Raw genomic sequence first — 12,487 nt, 5'->3', positions numbered from 1 at the left:
TTATACATATATATATGAGTCATGGATGCCAGCCAGAAACCCTTGGGGGGTACTTCATAAGCTCAGATCTTCATAAGATTTACGTATATACTTGAACTAGACTTTTGAACTCCTGCCAAACCTGTTAGGGAGATGACCCTCGACAAGCGGCATTCTTAATACCCGATGCGATGTATAAGTAATTCGGATTTATAGCATTCCGACAATACAGCACGTCTCCTTATGTAATTAGTTTCAGTAGAGCTTGCATAACAAGATGGCATAGCCTAAGTAAGGGACTTAATGTTTCTATAAGTAGTTTTTTAGTTACAAGATCAGGCTATGCTCGTTGCTTGAGAACTCTGAATGTAATATGCATTTTTTTATAAATGCTTTAAAGCTAACCTAACTCCTTTATGTGTCTGTTTCCTTGATATCCTCTTTCAGGACCTTAGTGCTCCTATGAGTGCAGACTTACTTTTAATATAACATATAAACCCCTGCTAAATTGCATCTTAATAGTGTTTATGGCATAAGAGCACTATCCGCGAGGGACGTGTTTAATCTGGATAAAAAAGACATTTATATAGATTACTATATCTAAGTGCTAGAGTAGTATATTAATATTTTACTTGGCTATACATCACATCCTATTGCTGACTCTGCTGTTTTTATGTGCAACTAAGATACATTAATATAAGCTTTAATATTATAATAATATTAACCTAAGTTAACTTATACGTATAAGCTCCTTGAATCTATATTTCCTTCTTCTTAAGATATTTCGGCATACAATTTTAACTTCTTCACTGGATTGTTTAATTAAGTTGCGAGAGCCTTTGGCCTTGATGTACTTGGGTGGAGATAATACGCTGGCCTCAGGGTAGCTATCGAGGTCCGATGTATTTAAAACACCGACGAGAAATAAAAGGATTCTACGATAAGCTCCACGATCGCACAATAATAAACAAAATAAGCCATAAATCATTACACACACCAATCAAGAGGAAAGTGTAGCCTGTAGACAATGGGCAGAGACTGTTGCCAGTCTCGTTTGCTGTTGAAGCCCAGAGCACCTGGGAGGAGCTGGATATAGGTCACGCGATCACACGACAACCAATAAACAATTAAATTGAAGCAAACAGCATAAGGTGCCAAGGAGACGAGACAACAAATAACATGAAATCTTGTACCTGAAGTTATTGATCTCCTACCTACAATTATTATTGTATAATCGTCCTCAGACTTCGGTGGCTGAAAAAGAACCGACTGAAGATCAGTGAATTTTTATACTCGCGATTTCGGGATTTTCTCTGCGCCCGAGACCACAGAGCAAACATGCGAGAAAACAACGCCTATTAATACCCAGTCACTCATTATGTGACGGATTCGAAACTAATGCTACCGCAATGTGACAAACTCTAAAGTGCGGGCCAGAGCTAACGAGCCGTTTGTCAGTTGAGGGCACTAAGCTAAACTTGACAGGGCTAGCACTTTGATGATCCGTCAGAGAACGAGACAAACAAACAAGGGTGCTCTCAGCCGTCTCGGTACCCAACACAGCCAGCGTCGGGGAACATTTTTTTTCTTCTCTCTTTTTTTACATAGAAGAGTAGCATGACCCCATCCAGCGCAGGTTTTCCGTCCCGTGTCTTGTGTGCTGTTGTTGGCTCTGCTGTGCCATTTTGACTCGACGACGTCAGAACTGCATACATTTCTTGCAGCAAGCAGGCAGGTCTGACTACCGACAAAAGTTATTTTTATTCCATTTATTTATTTTTACCTTTCCTCAAATCGACACCGTCTGTCAAACTAAAATAATTTAGCAAAGAAAAAGGGAGACGAACGACGAAAAAAAAACCCCAAGCTGTTAGGCTTCGGCGCGGCCCGCGTGTTTATTAGCAACGAAAATGGCTCACTCGATGGACAACAATGGACGCGACTCGAGCTCGATTCGCAGCGGCGGCGGTGCTGGCGCTGGCGGGGGGTCCACGGAATTTCTACAGTCGTCAGCCATGGCAAGACCCCCTGCACAGACGACTCTCACCGCCTCATCGTCGTCGAACTACGCCTCTAGCGTGTCTAGCGACAGCCAGATTCAGACAGGGGGCCTCCCCGGGACACCTGTTACCCGACGCTCAGGCGGATGGGACCGGCAAACGCTCTCCCCGGCGGCGGCTGCAAGGGAGGACCATGTCGTTAAGACGAACAGTGTAGAGGAATCCTCTGATTCTTCGGATGAGTTTGTTACGAGTTACAAGCCTATGGAACGGTAAGTCTCAGAATCGGTTCACAGACTGATTCACTGATTGGTGGGTTGGCTCCGTTGTTTGCGCCCATGCTAATGTGTCTCAGTGGGTCGCGGTCCAAACGGTTCTTCCAAGCATTCGTCGCCAAATTCACCAAATCCTCTGTTCGTTCGTTTTCCCCCTCCCCTGCTTCACATTAGCATCCGAGAATTAACCAAACGACGACGAACAGGGTACGGTTTGGTGCCGAACAGCCAGGTATGTTGCAATCACACGTTGTGATAACGATACGGGTACTCGGATACTAATACGCTTTCGGTTTAGCAAGAACAAGACAGAAATGGTATGATGCCATGGCCTCGGTACTCTTTAACCCGCGGATTTACTGATAAGATTGCGCTTAGTCATTCAACATACCGTTATCATCAATATCTTCAAGGGACTTCACTTATCACCGATAACGTCAAGGCCGAAGCGGGTGCTTGATGTCGGTACTGGACCTGGAACATGGGCATTGGTAAGCTCTCAAGGAATCTCATGATGTAAAATTTTGCTGACATTGATGCTATAGGAATTTGGTACGCCTCAGGCTTCATCGCCTTTCTGTTACTGACGCTAACGTTTGGCAGCCACGAAATACCCTTCCTGTTCTGTTTTAGGCGTCGATATTGAACCAGTCCATCCACCATATACAAAATCCAATTGCAGCTTTAAAACATTCGATATCACACACGACTGGGATATTTTCAATGGCGGCAACTTCGATTTCATTCACGTCCGACAACTAGGCGATATTGGAGATAAGAGGAAGTTAGTCCAATCGGCATTTGACAATTTGAGGCCAGGAGGATGGGTTGAGTTCACAGAATGGATCGCCATCCTACAATCACCGAACCACTCATTAAACGGCACCGCATTCCGAAGATGGAATGATTTACTGGAGCAAGGGATGCGGAATTTTGGCACAACACTGAAATACCCGGAAAAATTCAAACCCTTCCTACAAGAAGCCGGGTTTGAGCGCATCATCGAGACGAGACACGGAGCGCCGACGAATGCATGCTATCCTGGGAAGAAGTTACAACGCATAGGGCATCTTATGACGCAGAATTGGTTGTTTATTCTTGAGCCGTTGACGATGCCCGTTTTTACACAAGGCTTGGGTTGGTCGCCGGAGCAGGTCAAGAAGTTTCTGGTGGATGTGAAGAAAGAGATTGGGAACACAAAATACCATTCATTTATGACATTGTGAGTACCAAACTTCTCATTTGTTACAAGGGCTGTCGCTTACCAACGATGCAGAATAACGATATGTGCTCAAAAGCCGTCACCTGGTTCATCCACACCATCAAATTCCGCGCCAGCTTCAGTCTCGGCGTCAGTGTCGACTTCTATGTCGGAATCTTCTATGCCACGATGAGGATAGATGTCGTGTTGGGTTACGAAATATCAAGTCTCGAGACTAGACCCTTTGATGGGACTGAATTGCATATTTTTGGTGTTACATAGCATTAACTTTTGGCTCGCTGGCTGCGAGGGTTGGTCTCAGGCGTGATTATGAGCAGGGAGAGATATCTTATAAAGGGCCTATACATAGATGAATACAGCTATGCGGAAAGCATATGATCTCAGAAGCAAGAGATGTATTCAATTGACGTGTCATAAATATCGTGAAGCTACAACAAAAGAAAATGCACGTAAGGAAACTTCAAACAGGGAAAAAACAAAAAGACAAGAGCCACCCCAATCTGTAGTATACCCAAACACCAAAGAGACTCATCATATTTATCCAACAATCATTCTAGAAACCCTAGCCGACAGATCCTGAATACTGTACGGGTTCGTCAAATCATTAATAGGCAAATCAATCTGGAACGCATATCGCGCCCAAGATCGAACCTCAATCGCAATAAGCGAATCCATTCCGTACTGAATCGCCGATCTTGAAGGCTGTATATCGGCAACCTTGATCGACAGTACTTGCGCCAGCTTGGCAACAAGAGCAGTGCAAACGAAGGGCTGTAAAGCTGCTTCTTTGCCTTCAGGTGCATCACCTAAACGACCGAGAGTGTTTCGGAAGGCTTTGACAGCTGTTTGGACTGCACTCTCGCCGCTATCAGCATCGGAGTCAAGAGCTGCGTTGTCAGCAGCGCGAGATCTCAAAAGGCCAAACTTTGCATCTTGAGCCCAAGACTGGTATTCTGCTGTGGCTTTGTCGATCATGCCAAAGCTGAGAACAATCTGGCTTTGGACGAAGCTATCGTAGATAGAGTCGTTGATGTTGGGATTCTTGGGTGAACCTGTTGCGATAGCACCCTCGACGACACGTAGGACGTCTCTCACCGTGATGGGTCTAAGCCCACGAGACAAGAGAGAAGCCTGGATCTCAGGACGCTCGCTGATGTTCCCGACGTCCTCGACAAACCCGAGATCAACAGATGAGGCAGGAAGTCCAAGGCTTTGACGATACCGAGCAAAGGTGTCGAGGAAAGTACTGCTTGCTGCGTAGTTCGACTGTCCCTCATTACCTAAGACTCCACAGCCTGAACTGAGCATGACAAAGAAGTCGAGGTCTTGGTTGATGAGGGAGTTATGGAGGTTCAGCGAGCCATTGACCTTTGGACCAAAAACGGCATCAAAGTCTTCCAGGGTGATATCCTCAAAGAAGCAGTCCTAGTTAAAGTTAGATAGGTATCCATGAATGCCATCGAGTAAACTTACGCTAAGCTTCAACGCAGAGTGAATAACTCCACCGACAGGAGTATCGATGGAAGCAACAAGGCGCTCAACAGCCTCGGGGTCACCGACGTCGCAAACTTCAACTCTACCATTGCAGCCGTATGATGAAAGTTGCTGCAGAAGGTCACCAGACTCTGAGGCCCGGGCAACAGAGCTAGTGGCCAGAATAATGTGTCGAGCGCCGTAGCTAGCCATCCAGACTGAAATGGCACGGCCTAGACCACCGAGACCGCCTGTGATGATGTAGGTCTTGTGGGGGTTGAAGCGAGAAGTCTTGGGTCGTGTCTAGATCACGATTAGATACAGCCTTGTCGTTGAGAGAGTGAAAACACTTACCTTGATCAATTGCTGATCGTCGGAATTCGTGAGTGATACAACCTGCTTTTGCTGATTACCCTCTACAAGTGATGAAAAGGCTGACTGAATAGAGTCAAGTCCAGTCACCGAGACCGAAGTGTCAACATCAATCTCCCGCTTCTCAACCCAGTCAATCACCTGGTCAAGCAAGCTAATAAAAAGGTCAGCTATTGGGGATTAGGCACGAATACAACCGATCACTTACTCTCCGAGATCCTGCTTGTCCTCCTGGTAAGCATCCGCCAAATCAACAGAAGCAAACATGACATTCTTATTCGGTGCAAGATAAACCTCATCTCCAGAGGTTTCACCTGATGCAATCTCGATATAAGTTCCACGGTTCGCAACCAAGTGAGCAAAGTCTGCATATTGACCGGACTTGGTGTTCAACACGAGCTTGTACGCTTGGAAAGTCGTGGAGCGAGAGACGCTGGAACGGCTGGTGTTGGTTGGGTTTACAAAGATCTTGGCAGAATGAAGTCCGAGTCTGGTGAGGAGGGGCTTGTTGGTTGCGTCGCTGATGGCAGCGTAGACGTCAAGCTTCAGCGCTGTTGCGATCTTAATGAGGGCGACGCCTTGGGTGGAAGATGCGTTAGCGATGAGTATTTTCTGTCCCTGAGTTAATATTGCCTGTTGTTGAAGTGGGCATGGTACATACCTGTCCTGTTGATACTCTGGCAGGCGTAGTCAGCGCGTACAAAGCAGTAACGAAGCTTGTAGGAATGGCCGCCGCATCCTACACCAAGGTTAGCCATGCTCAATCACAGTAGCAACAGGACTCCTCTTACCTCGAATGAGAGCCAGTCAGGTATCTTTCTGCAGCAGTTTGAAGGTGCCAGGTACTGCGTTGTGAAAGTTCCTTGGCCGATGACCGCAACACGATCTCCAGGGCTGAATGATGCGACGTTAGCGCCGCAACTTGTGACGACACCTGAGCACTCGCGGCCGAATGATGTCGCTGGAAGAGACCCTTGGGCGATGAATCCATCCTAGTGCAATGTTAGATCAACTGTGGACAGAGAAGACATATGTACTTACCCGTTCGTTAAGTCCGACAGCCTTCACCTCGACAAGAACATGCCCATCTGGAATTGCGGTGTATGCGTCATCTTGCGCCATAGTCAGACTCTCCAGAATTCCTACCTCTCCCATGATCAAGTGGTGAGGAGCCTTCACCACCTGCGTCGAAGGAGCATCCATCTTCCGAGCAGGACCATAAGCATTCTCAAGCAGGGCGTCATTGACAAGTCTGCATGTCCAGAGCTGACCGTCTTTTTCGGCAATCTCGTAGTCCAGCCTGGAGATTGGATCATCGTGAGAGTAATGCGCCCGTTCCAAGACGTGGTAGATGACGTTGGCCGTGATATCGCCATCACTGCTCAAGTCAAGAGTGTACAGCTGGCATTGACTGTTTTCGCCGCGGAGGGTGCGTGCGAAACCGGTGACAAGACCTCCTGTTGTGTTTTGGGGGTCGAGATATACCTTGCGAGTGACCCAGATGCACTTGATGGGCTTGGTGAGCCACGACTTCAGTGCGATCAACTGCTCCTGTTGAAGAGAGGCGAGGAAGCTTCCTTCAGCCTCGTCAACAAGGATAAGCCATTCCCCAGACCATTCTCGCGAAGCAAGGTCTTCAAGTGTACTCGAGCTTGCAGAAATGCCACGTGTGCCGAGATACTTCTGAAGGTGGTCTCGAGTGGACAAATCGCCACCGACTCCAGCGATGTGTACCTTCTCCTCAGAAAGCGGCTTGGGCGGAGTGTACTCAACGGGCTTGGCTCTGGCTATCATGACGATAGTGCTCGACAGTTGGTCAGTGTCACTCTTGTCGTGCTTGGCCTCAATCTCAGAGACGCTGTCAAAGTCGGCAGCGAGCTCGTCGCGCCACTCGTCGAGAGTAAGACCAGGGCCAGAGCGGCCGGGTGATCGAGGGCGGAGCCACCAGCCAGTCAACGGTCCCTACATAAGAGTTAGCAATGGCATGTAAATTATTGGGTGTTGGTCTTACCCAGAGGAAGTTGGCTGAAGTCAAGTCTGCAAGTACAAATGTTAGCCAAACCTCAGTGACATGAGTGATGTTACGTACCCTCTGAAAGTTCACCAACCAAGAGGTATCCATCGTCGCGCAACAAAGATCGAATGTTCTTCATGGCAAATGGGAGATCGGCGGTGGCGTGTAGAACCTAATGTAGAACGATCAGTATCTGAAGGAACCTTCATGACATCTGAAACTTACATTAGCTGCAACAACAAGGTCATACTTCTCAGTAAATCCCTGCTCAGCAATATCCTTCTCAACATCAAGAGTCTTGAACTCAATCCTATCCCACTGCGCAAACTTCTTCTTCGCCTTATCAAAGAAGCCAGCTGATATATCAGTAAAGGTAAAAGACTGGTACGCATTCTTCCCTCCAGCCTTGGAGAAACCACGCAGCAACTCGGTAGTCGCACCGCCAGTTCCAGCCCCAATCTCCAGGATCCTCATGTTGGGATTCTTGTGCGCCAAGAGCTCAGCGACGGAGAGAAGTTTCTGGTTCATGCTGGTGGTGAAGATACTCTCTTCGTAGAAGCGGTAGAGTAGGTCGTTCTCGAGCCAGACTGCTAGGGCTTCGACTTCGCCGCGGAAGATTTTGGACATGTTGATGGCGAGTTGGGATACGATTGATGCATCGACGGTTTGGGAGATGCCAGAGTTGGCGACGACGTTCATTATGGCGTCTTGGACTGTTGCGAAGCCATTCTGTTGCTTGTGACGGGCTGCTAAGAGGTCTTTGTGCAGCTCGGCTTGGTCGAGGAACCATGAATGGTAGCTTAGTAGGTGAGGCGCCAAGTCTTTGCCTTTTTCTATACCATTCTCGACAATGAGTGGAATCAACTCCTTGACTAGGTTCTCAAGGTTGACGAGCTTCTTCTCCGCGGGAAGGCTCTGGATCTTGATGGAGCTGAGCATGGGGTCACTACTTGAAATGTCTCCAATGTCAGGCTTCCACGTAAGTCTCAACCAGGGCAGAGTAGTGTTGTCATCACTTGTAGCCCTGTCCATCTGCAGACCCTCCACGACAAAGAAAGGTCTCGATAACGAATCATAACACTCAACGCTACCTTGGATCCTGCTAAAGCCGACCGGCGATGTGTTTGTAGTGCAAGACGCGACGTCCGTGTTCTCAGCAGGCATGCGGATAGAGATCCTCTTCATCTTGGATGGAAGAAGTAAGGTATCGATCTCCTGAAAGTAGCCCGATCGATTAGCCAAAGCAGGGGTCTGTAGAGCTGCATCCATCATAGCTGGGTGCAAGAGATATCGCTGGCCGGGAACGGGAGATTGAGCAGTCGATGTCATATCGATCTTGGCAGAGCAAGCGGAGAGACTGGGCCGGACTCGAACTTCGTTGAGAAGCTGGAACTTAGGACCATAGCCGTAGCCAACTCGTTCGAGAGTCTTGTAGTAGCTCTTCAGTGGTACCTTGAGGGGCATGTGGTGCCAAGAGGTTCTGCGACGAAGAGCAACGTTGTCTTTGCTCGCTGGGAGATTGTTAGCTCAGACTACTGGCTGTTTGTCGTGGATCACTCACTTTCGAGGACTGCAGCTCTGCCGTGGCAATGACGGATATCGACATCGCCTCTCAGCGAAGAGATTGTAAAGTCATACCACGTCTCCTCGGACTTGGCATTATCGTTGTCTGGGATGAGTGTGAGGAAGAGATCAATGGGCGACTCGTCAGGGAGAATGATGGAGTTGGAAAAGACAAAGTCTTGAAGCTCGAACGAATGGTTCGCCCAGTCAATCTCCTTGTTCTCTTCCTGTACCTGCATCATGGCCTCAACGACCATCGCAATGCCGGTAGTGAAAGAAAATGTCACAATACCGTTGACCTGTCTCGCATTAGCCTTGTCTCATGCATGATGCGTACTCTTCACCTACCTGATGGTCAACCAGCCAAGGCGCATCTTCTATCGACACCTTGTTCCTCCATGTTGGAGCCGAAGGATTCACTCCTCTGCAGCGAGATCCCAGAATCTCATGTCGTGGCGACTTCCTGAATCGCCACTCCTGACTGTTTCGTGGCTCGGTCCATGGCGTCGAGGAATAGTCCCAGGCGTAAGCTGGCAGGTTGTCTTGGAGATGGTTGGGAAGACGCCCAGTCTTGCCTGCGATCTTGTTGACTTGATCCAGATCCAACTTCTTCCCATTGAGAACTAAGTCTCCAGCGAGGCTCATGAGTTGCTGGCTTGAGTCTGCGTTCCGAAGCATTGTGGCGAAGAAGGGAAGTTGAGGTGGGTTAGGAAGAGACTTGACAATCTCGGATGTAGGACGAGAAAGCAGAGAATGAGGACCGAGTTCAACGCAAAGATCGAACTTGCGGTCTGATGAAGTCAAAGCCAGCGTGACTGCATCGGTGTAAAGAACTGGAGAGACGAGGTTGGCTCGCCAATAGTCAGCGTCAACCTCGGTTCGCTGCAGCTCAAGACCAGTAACAGAATGAGTACATAGGGAACTCCGCCCAGTCTTAGGTTGTTATAACACCCTTGAGCTGACCGACGTACTCGTCCACCACCAGTCTTTCATGGCCCCGAAGTGTGATAGGCTCGAGTCACTGCAACAGCCCTAGAGACAATGCCATGGGTGCTAAGCTCAGCAGCCACATTCTTGACTCCCTCAGCAAGAACCAGCGAGAGTGAGGTTCTGAGGGCCGTTGAAAGCAAAGCAATCTGCACATCGTTTCGCTTCCAATGCATCTTTCAGCTCCTTCGCCTTGGGTGCGCTCCTAGTGGCCAACATAGCACCTGACGGAGCGTTCTGGCAGGCAATGCCTCGGTAATAGGCCACTGCGATGGCCTCCTTAGCTGTGAGAGCACCACAGGCGTAGGCAGCGGCTGTTTCTCCACCGGAATGGCCAACAACACCATCTGGAAGGACACCCCAGCTTGACAGAACGTCCGTTAACGCGATCTGGACCGCCATTGAGAGGGGATGCGCGAGAGCTGGCGAATCAATCTCCTCTTGAGAGAGCTCATTAGTGAGCTTGTCTGCGAGAGTGTCAGTAACTGTCAAGTCCAGACGATGTTGCATCTAAACGTACCTATCAACGACCAAGTTGGTGTCTTGGATGACTGAAGTTCTCTTAAAACCTCCTCAAGATTGTACAAACTGTTGCGCGCCACAGGGAATGCATCGAGGAGACGTTTACCCATTTGTGACCACATAGCTCCTTGACCTGTGAATGTGAACAAGACTCGTGGGGAATCACCACTTGTAGGTCCTGTTCCAACTTTGAGTGCGTTAGTTTCCAGCTGCTGGATGAGGTCGTCAACTGACTGAGCGACAGCAAACGATTTCCATGGTCGGATATTGATCTGGCTTCGTGCATTTAGAGCTTTGACAAGAGGACTAGTCAGGCTCTTGCACTCTTCATGAGTCTTGAGAAACTCCAAGAGGTTCTGTTCGTTCGTCTCCCGAGAGCTCTTAGAAGCACCAGATGTGAAGAGAAGGAAGTAGGGGTCGTTAGACTTTTCCCCTTCTTCGTGATGGCCATTGACACCGTTGACACCGTTGGTACCATTGGTGCTGTGAGTGCCATTGACTCCGTTTGCACCATTGGTTGAACCATTGGTCAGGTGAGGCGGTTCGTAGACCTCAACGACAGCGTGTGCAGTAGATCCACCGATACCAAGCGAGTTGACGCTTGCCCGGCGGATGGACTTGGAAGGCCATGGCTGGGGAGCGGTTGGAACACGAACTCTCCATCCATCAAAGTCAACTACGTAAATCACGGTTAGTCGAGTTCAAAGTGGGTAAGGAGGATACATACTCTTGGGGTTGGGTGTCTTGTAATTTGTGTTGGGAGGGATCTCGCCCTTTTCCAGAGCCAAGACCACCTTGATGAGACTGCTCAAACCACTAGCAGCCTCTGAATGTCCGACGTTTGGTTTTGTCTGTTCATGTTAGTATATCTTCTACTGACAACAAGAAACGATTGACTTACAGAACCGACCCAGAGTGCATCTTGGGTCTTGTGGCTTTCAGAAAAGACTGAGCCAACGGCGCCCAGCTCTATGCAATCGCCAACAGGTGTACCTGTTCCATGGCACTCAAAGTATCCTGTCTCACTAAAGTCATTGATTCCTGCTTGGGCATAGGCCTGCAAGATGGTATCTGCCTGAGCTCGTCCGGATGGCTCCGTGATGGCTGGAGTGGCACCAGAACTGAAGCTGTTAGTGTCTGAGTCTTGGATCAAAACGGAGCAGACGAACCTGTTAGATGAAGTGCCCCTGATGACCGCTCGGATGCTGTCTCCATCTCTGATCGCATCGCTGAGCCTCTTGACATAGACGGCATTGGTTCCTTCACCACGTCCATATCCATTAGCGCTAGCATCAAATGTCTTACACTGACCATCCGCAGCAATAGCACCGAGACGCGTCAAAGACAATGCATAATCAGGACTCAGGAACAGATTAGATGCACCAATCACAGCGCCGTCACACTCCCCAGCCTGCAGTGCTTGGCAGGCAAGATGAAGCGCCACCAGGGCACCCGAACAGGCAGTATCGATGGTGACACTGCATGAGGCGTCAGCACTGCAATCGCACACATTGGGAAATGACAACATACCTGGGTCCACCGAGATCGAGTGCATGACTGATTCGGTTTGCAAGCATGGTTCGTGTTGTTCCAATAGCGATGAACGTTGGAAGATATTCAGGGTCTTGCATGAGCATGTCGTGGTAATCACTCACAAACATGGCACAATAGCAACCAATCTTTGACTTTGAGATTGTTTCCATAGAGATGTTAGCTGACTCAAGACACTCATAGACAACCTCGAGCAGCTGTTTCTGCTGAGGATCCATAGCTGTTGCAGTGTCTTTGCTAATACCAAAGAACTTGTGATCAAACTGCTTAATGTCCCTCTTGACGAAGTGAGCACCCCTAAAGGCCTGAGCTCCCTTCTGATTAGGATCCATGGATAGAAAGTTCTCAGCATTGAATCGATCTTTGGGTATCGCTGTAGCGGATGAGCGACCTGCTCGGACATGGTCCCATAGGTCAAGTGGCTTGTCGATTCCGCCTGGGAGACGACAAGCCATGCTTACAATGGCAATTGGCTCTCGCCATTGTGGAATCTGGGAAGGCATTGCAAAAAAACAAACGTCAAAACAAA

At 48.7% G+C, this 12,487-nt stretch overlaps 2 protein-coding genes across 3 annotated transcripts; one reads left to right on the top strand and one right to left on the bottom strand.

Annotated features, from left to right (window-relative positions):
* Nucleotides 1-1,573: 1,573 nt before the first annotated feature.
* Nucleotides 1,574-4,528, top strand: FOXG_11955 (uncharacterized protein). Of its 2 annotated transcripts, XM_018391685.1 has the most exons (8): nt 1,574-2,251; nt 2,335-2,396; nt 2,461-2,486; nt 2,553-2,571; nt 2,633-2,745; nt 2,800-2,806; nt 2,858-3,476; nt 3,531-4,528. In XM_018391685.1, the coding sequence occupies exons 1-8, from the start codon at nt 1,890-1,892 to the stop codon at nt 3,646-3,648; spliced, it is 1,326 nt and encodes a 441-aa protein (XP_018250380.1). In that variant the 5' UTR covers nt 1,574-1,889; the 3' UTR covers nt 3,649-4,528. The 2 variants fall into 2 exon arrangements, with proteins under 2 accessions (XP_018250380.1, XP_018250381.1); XM_018391686.1 differs by having other exon boundaries at nt 2,335-2,486.
* On the bottom strand, nt 4,014-12,413 carry FOXG_11954 (uncharacterized protein; the record flags this gene model as incomplete). Its single annotated transcript, XM_018391684.1, has 17 exons — nt 4,014-4,886; nt 4,950-5,252; nt 5,304-5,475; nt 5,530-5,933; nt 5,983-6,060; nt 6,113-6,313; nt 6,363-7,283; nt 7,333-7,358; nt 7,411-7,507; nt 7,561-8,846; nt 8,897-9,197; nt 9,247-9,731; nt 9,993-10,352; nt 10,406-11,083; nt 11,135-11,258; nt 11,309-11,885; nt 11,938-12,413. 17 exons carry the CDS (start codon nt 12,411-12,413, stop codon nt 4,014-4,016), a joined length of 7,362 nt encoding a protein of 2,453 aa, XP_018250379.1.
* Between the last annotated feature and the right edge of the window lie 74 nt (nt 12,414-12,487).

This window comes from Fusarium oxysporum, chromosome 13 (assembly GCF_000149955.1).
Source record: "Fusarium oxysporum f. sp. lycopersici 4287 chromosome 13, whole genome shotgun sequence".
NCBI classification, from domain to species: Eukaryota; Fungi; Ascomycota; class Sordariomycetes; order Hypocreales; family Nectriaceae; genus Fusarium; species Fusarium oxysporum.
This window is presented reverse-complemented; position numbering and strand designations above follow the sequence as displayed.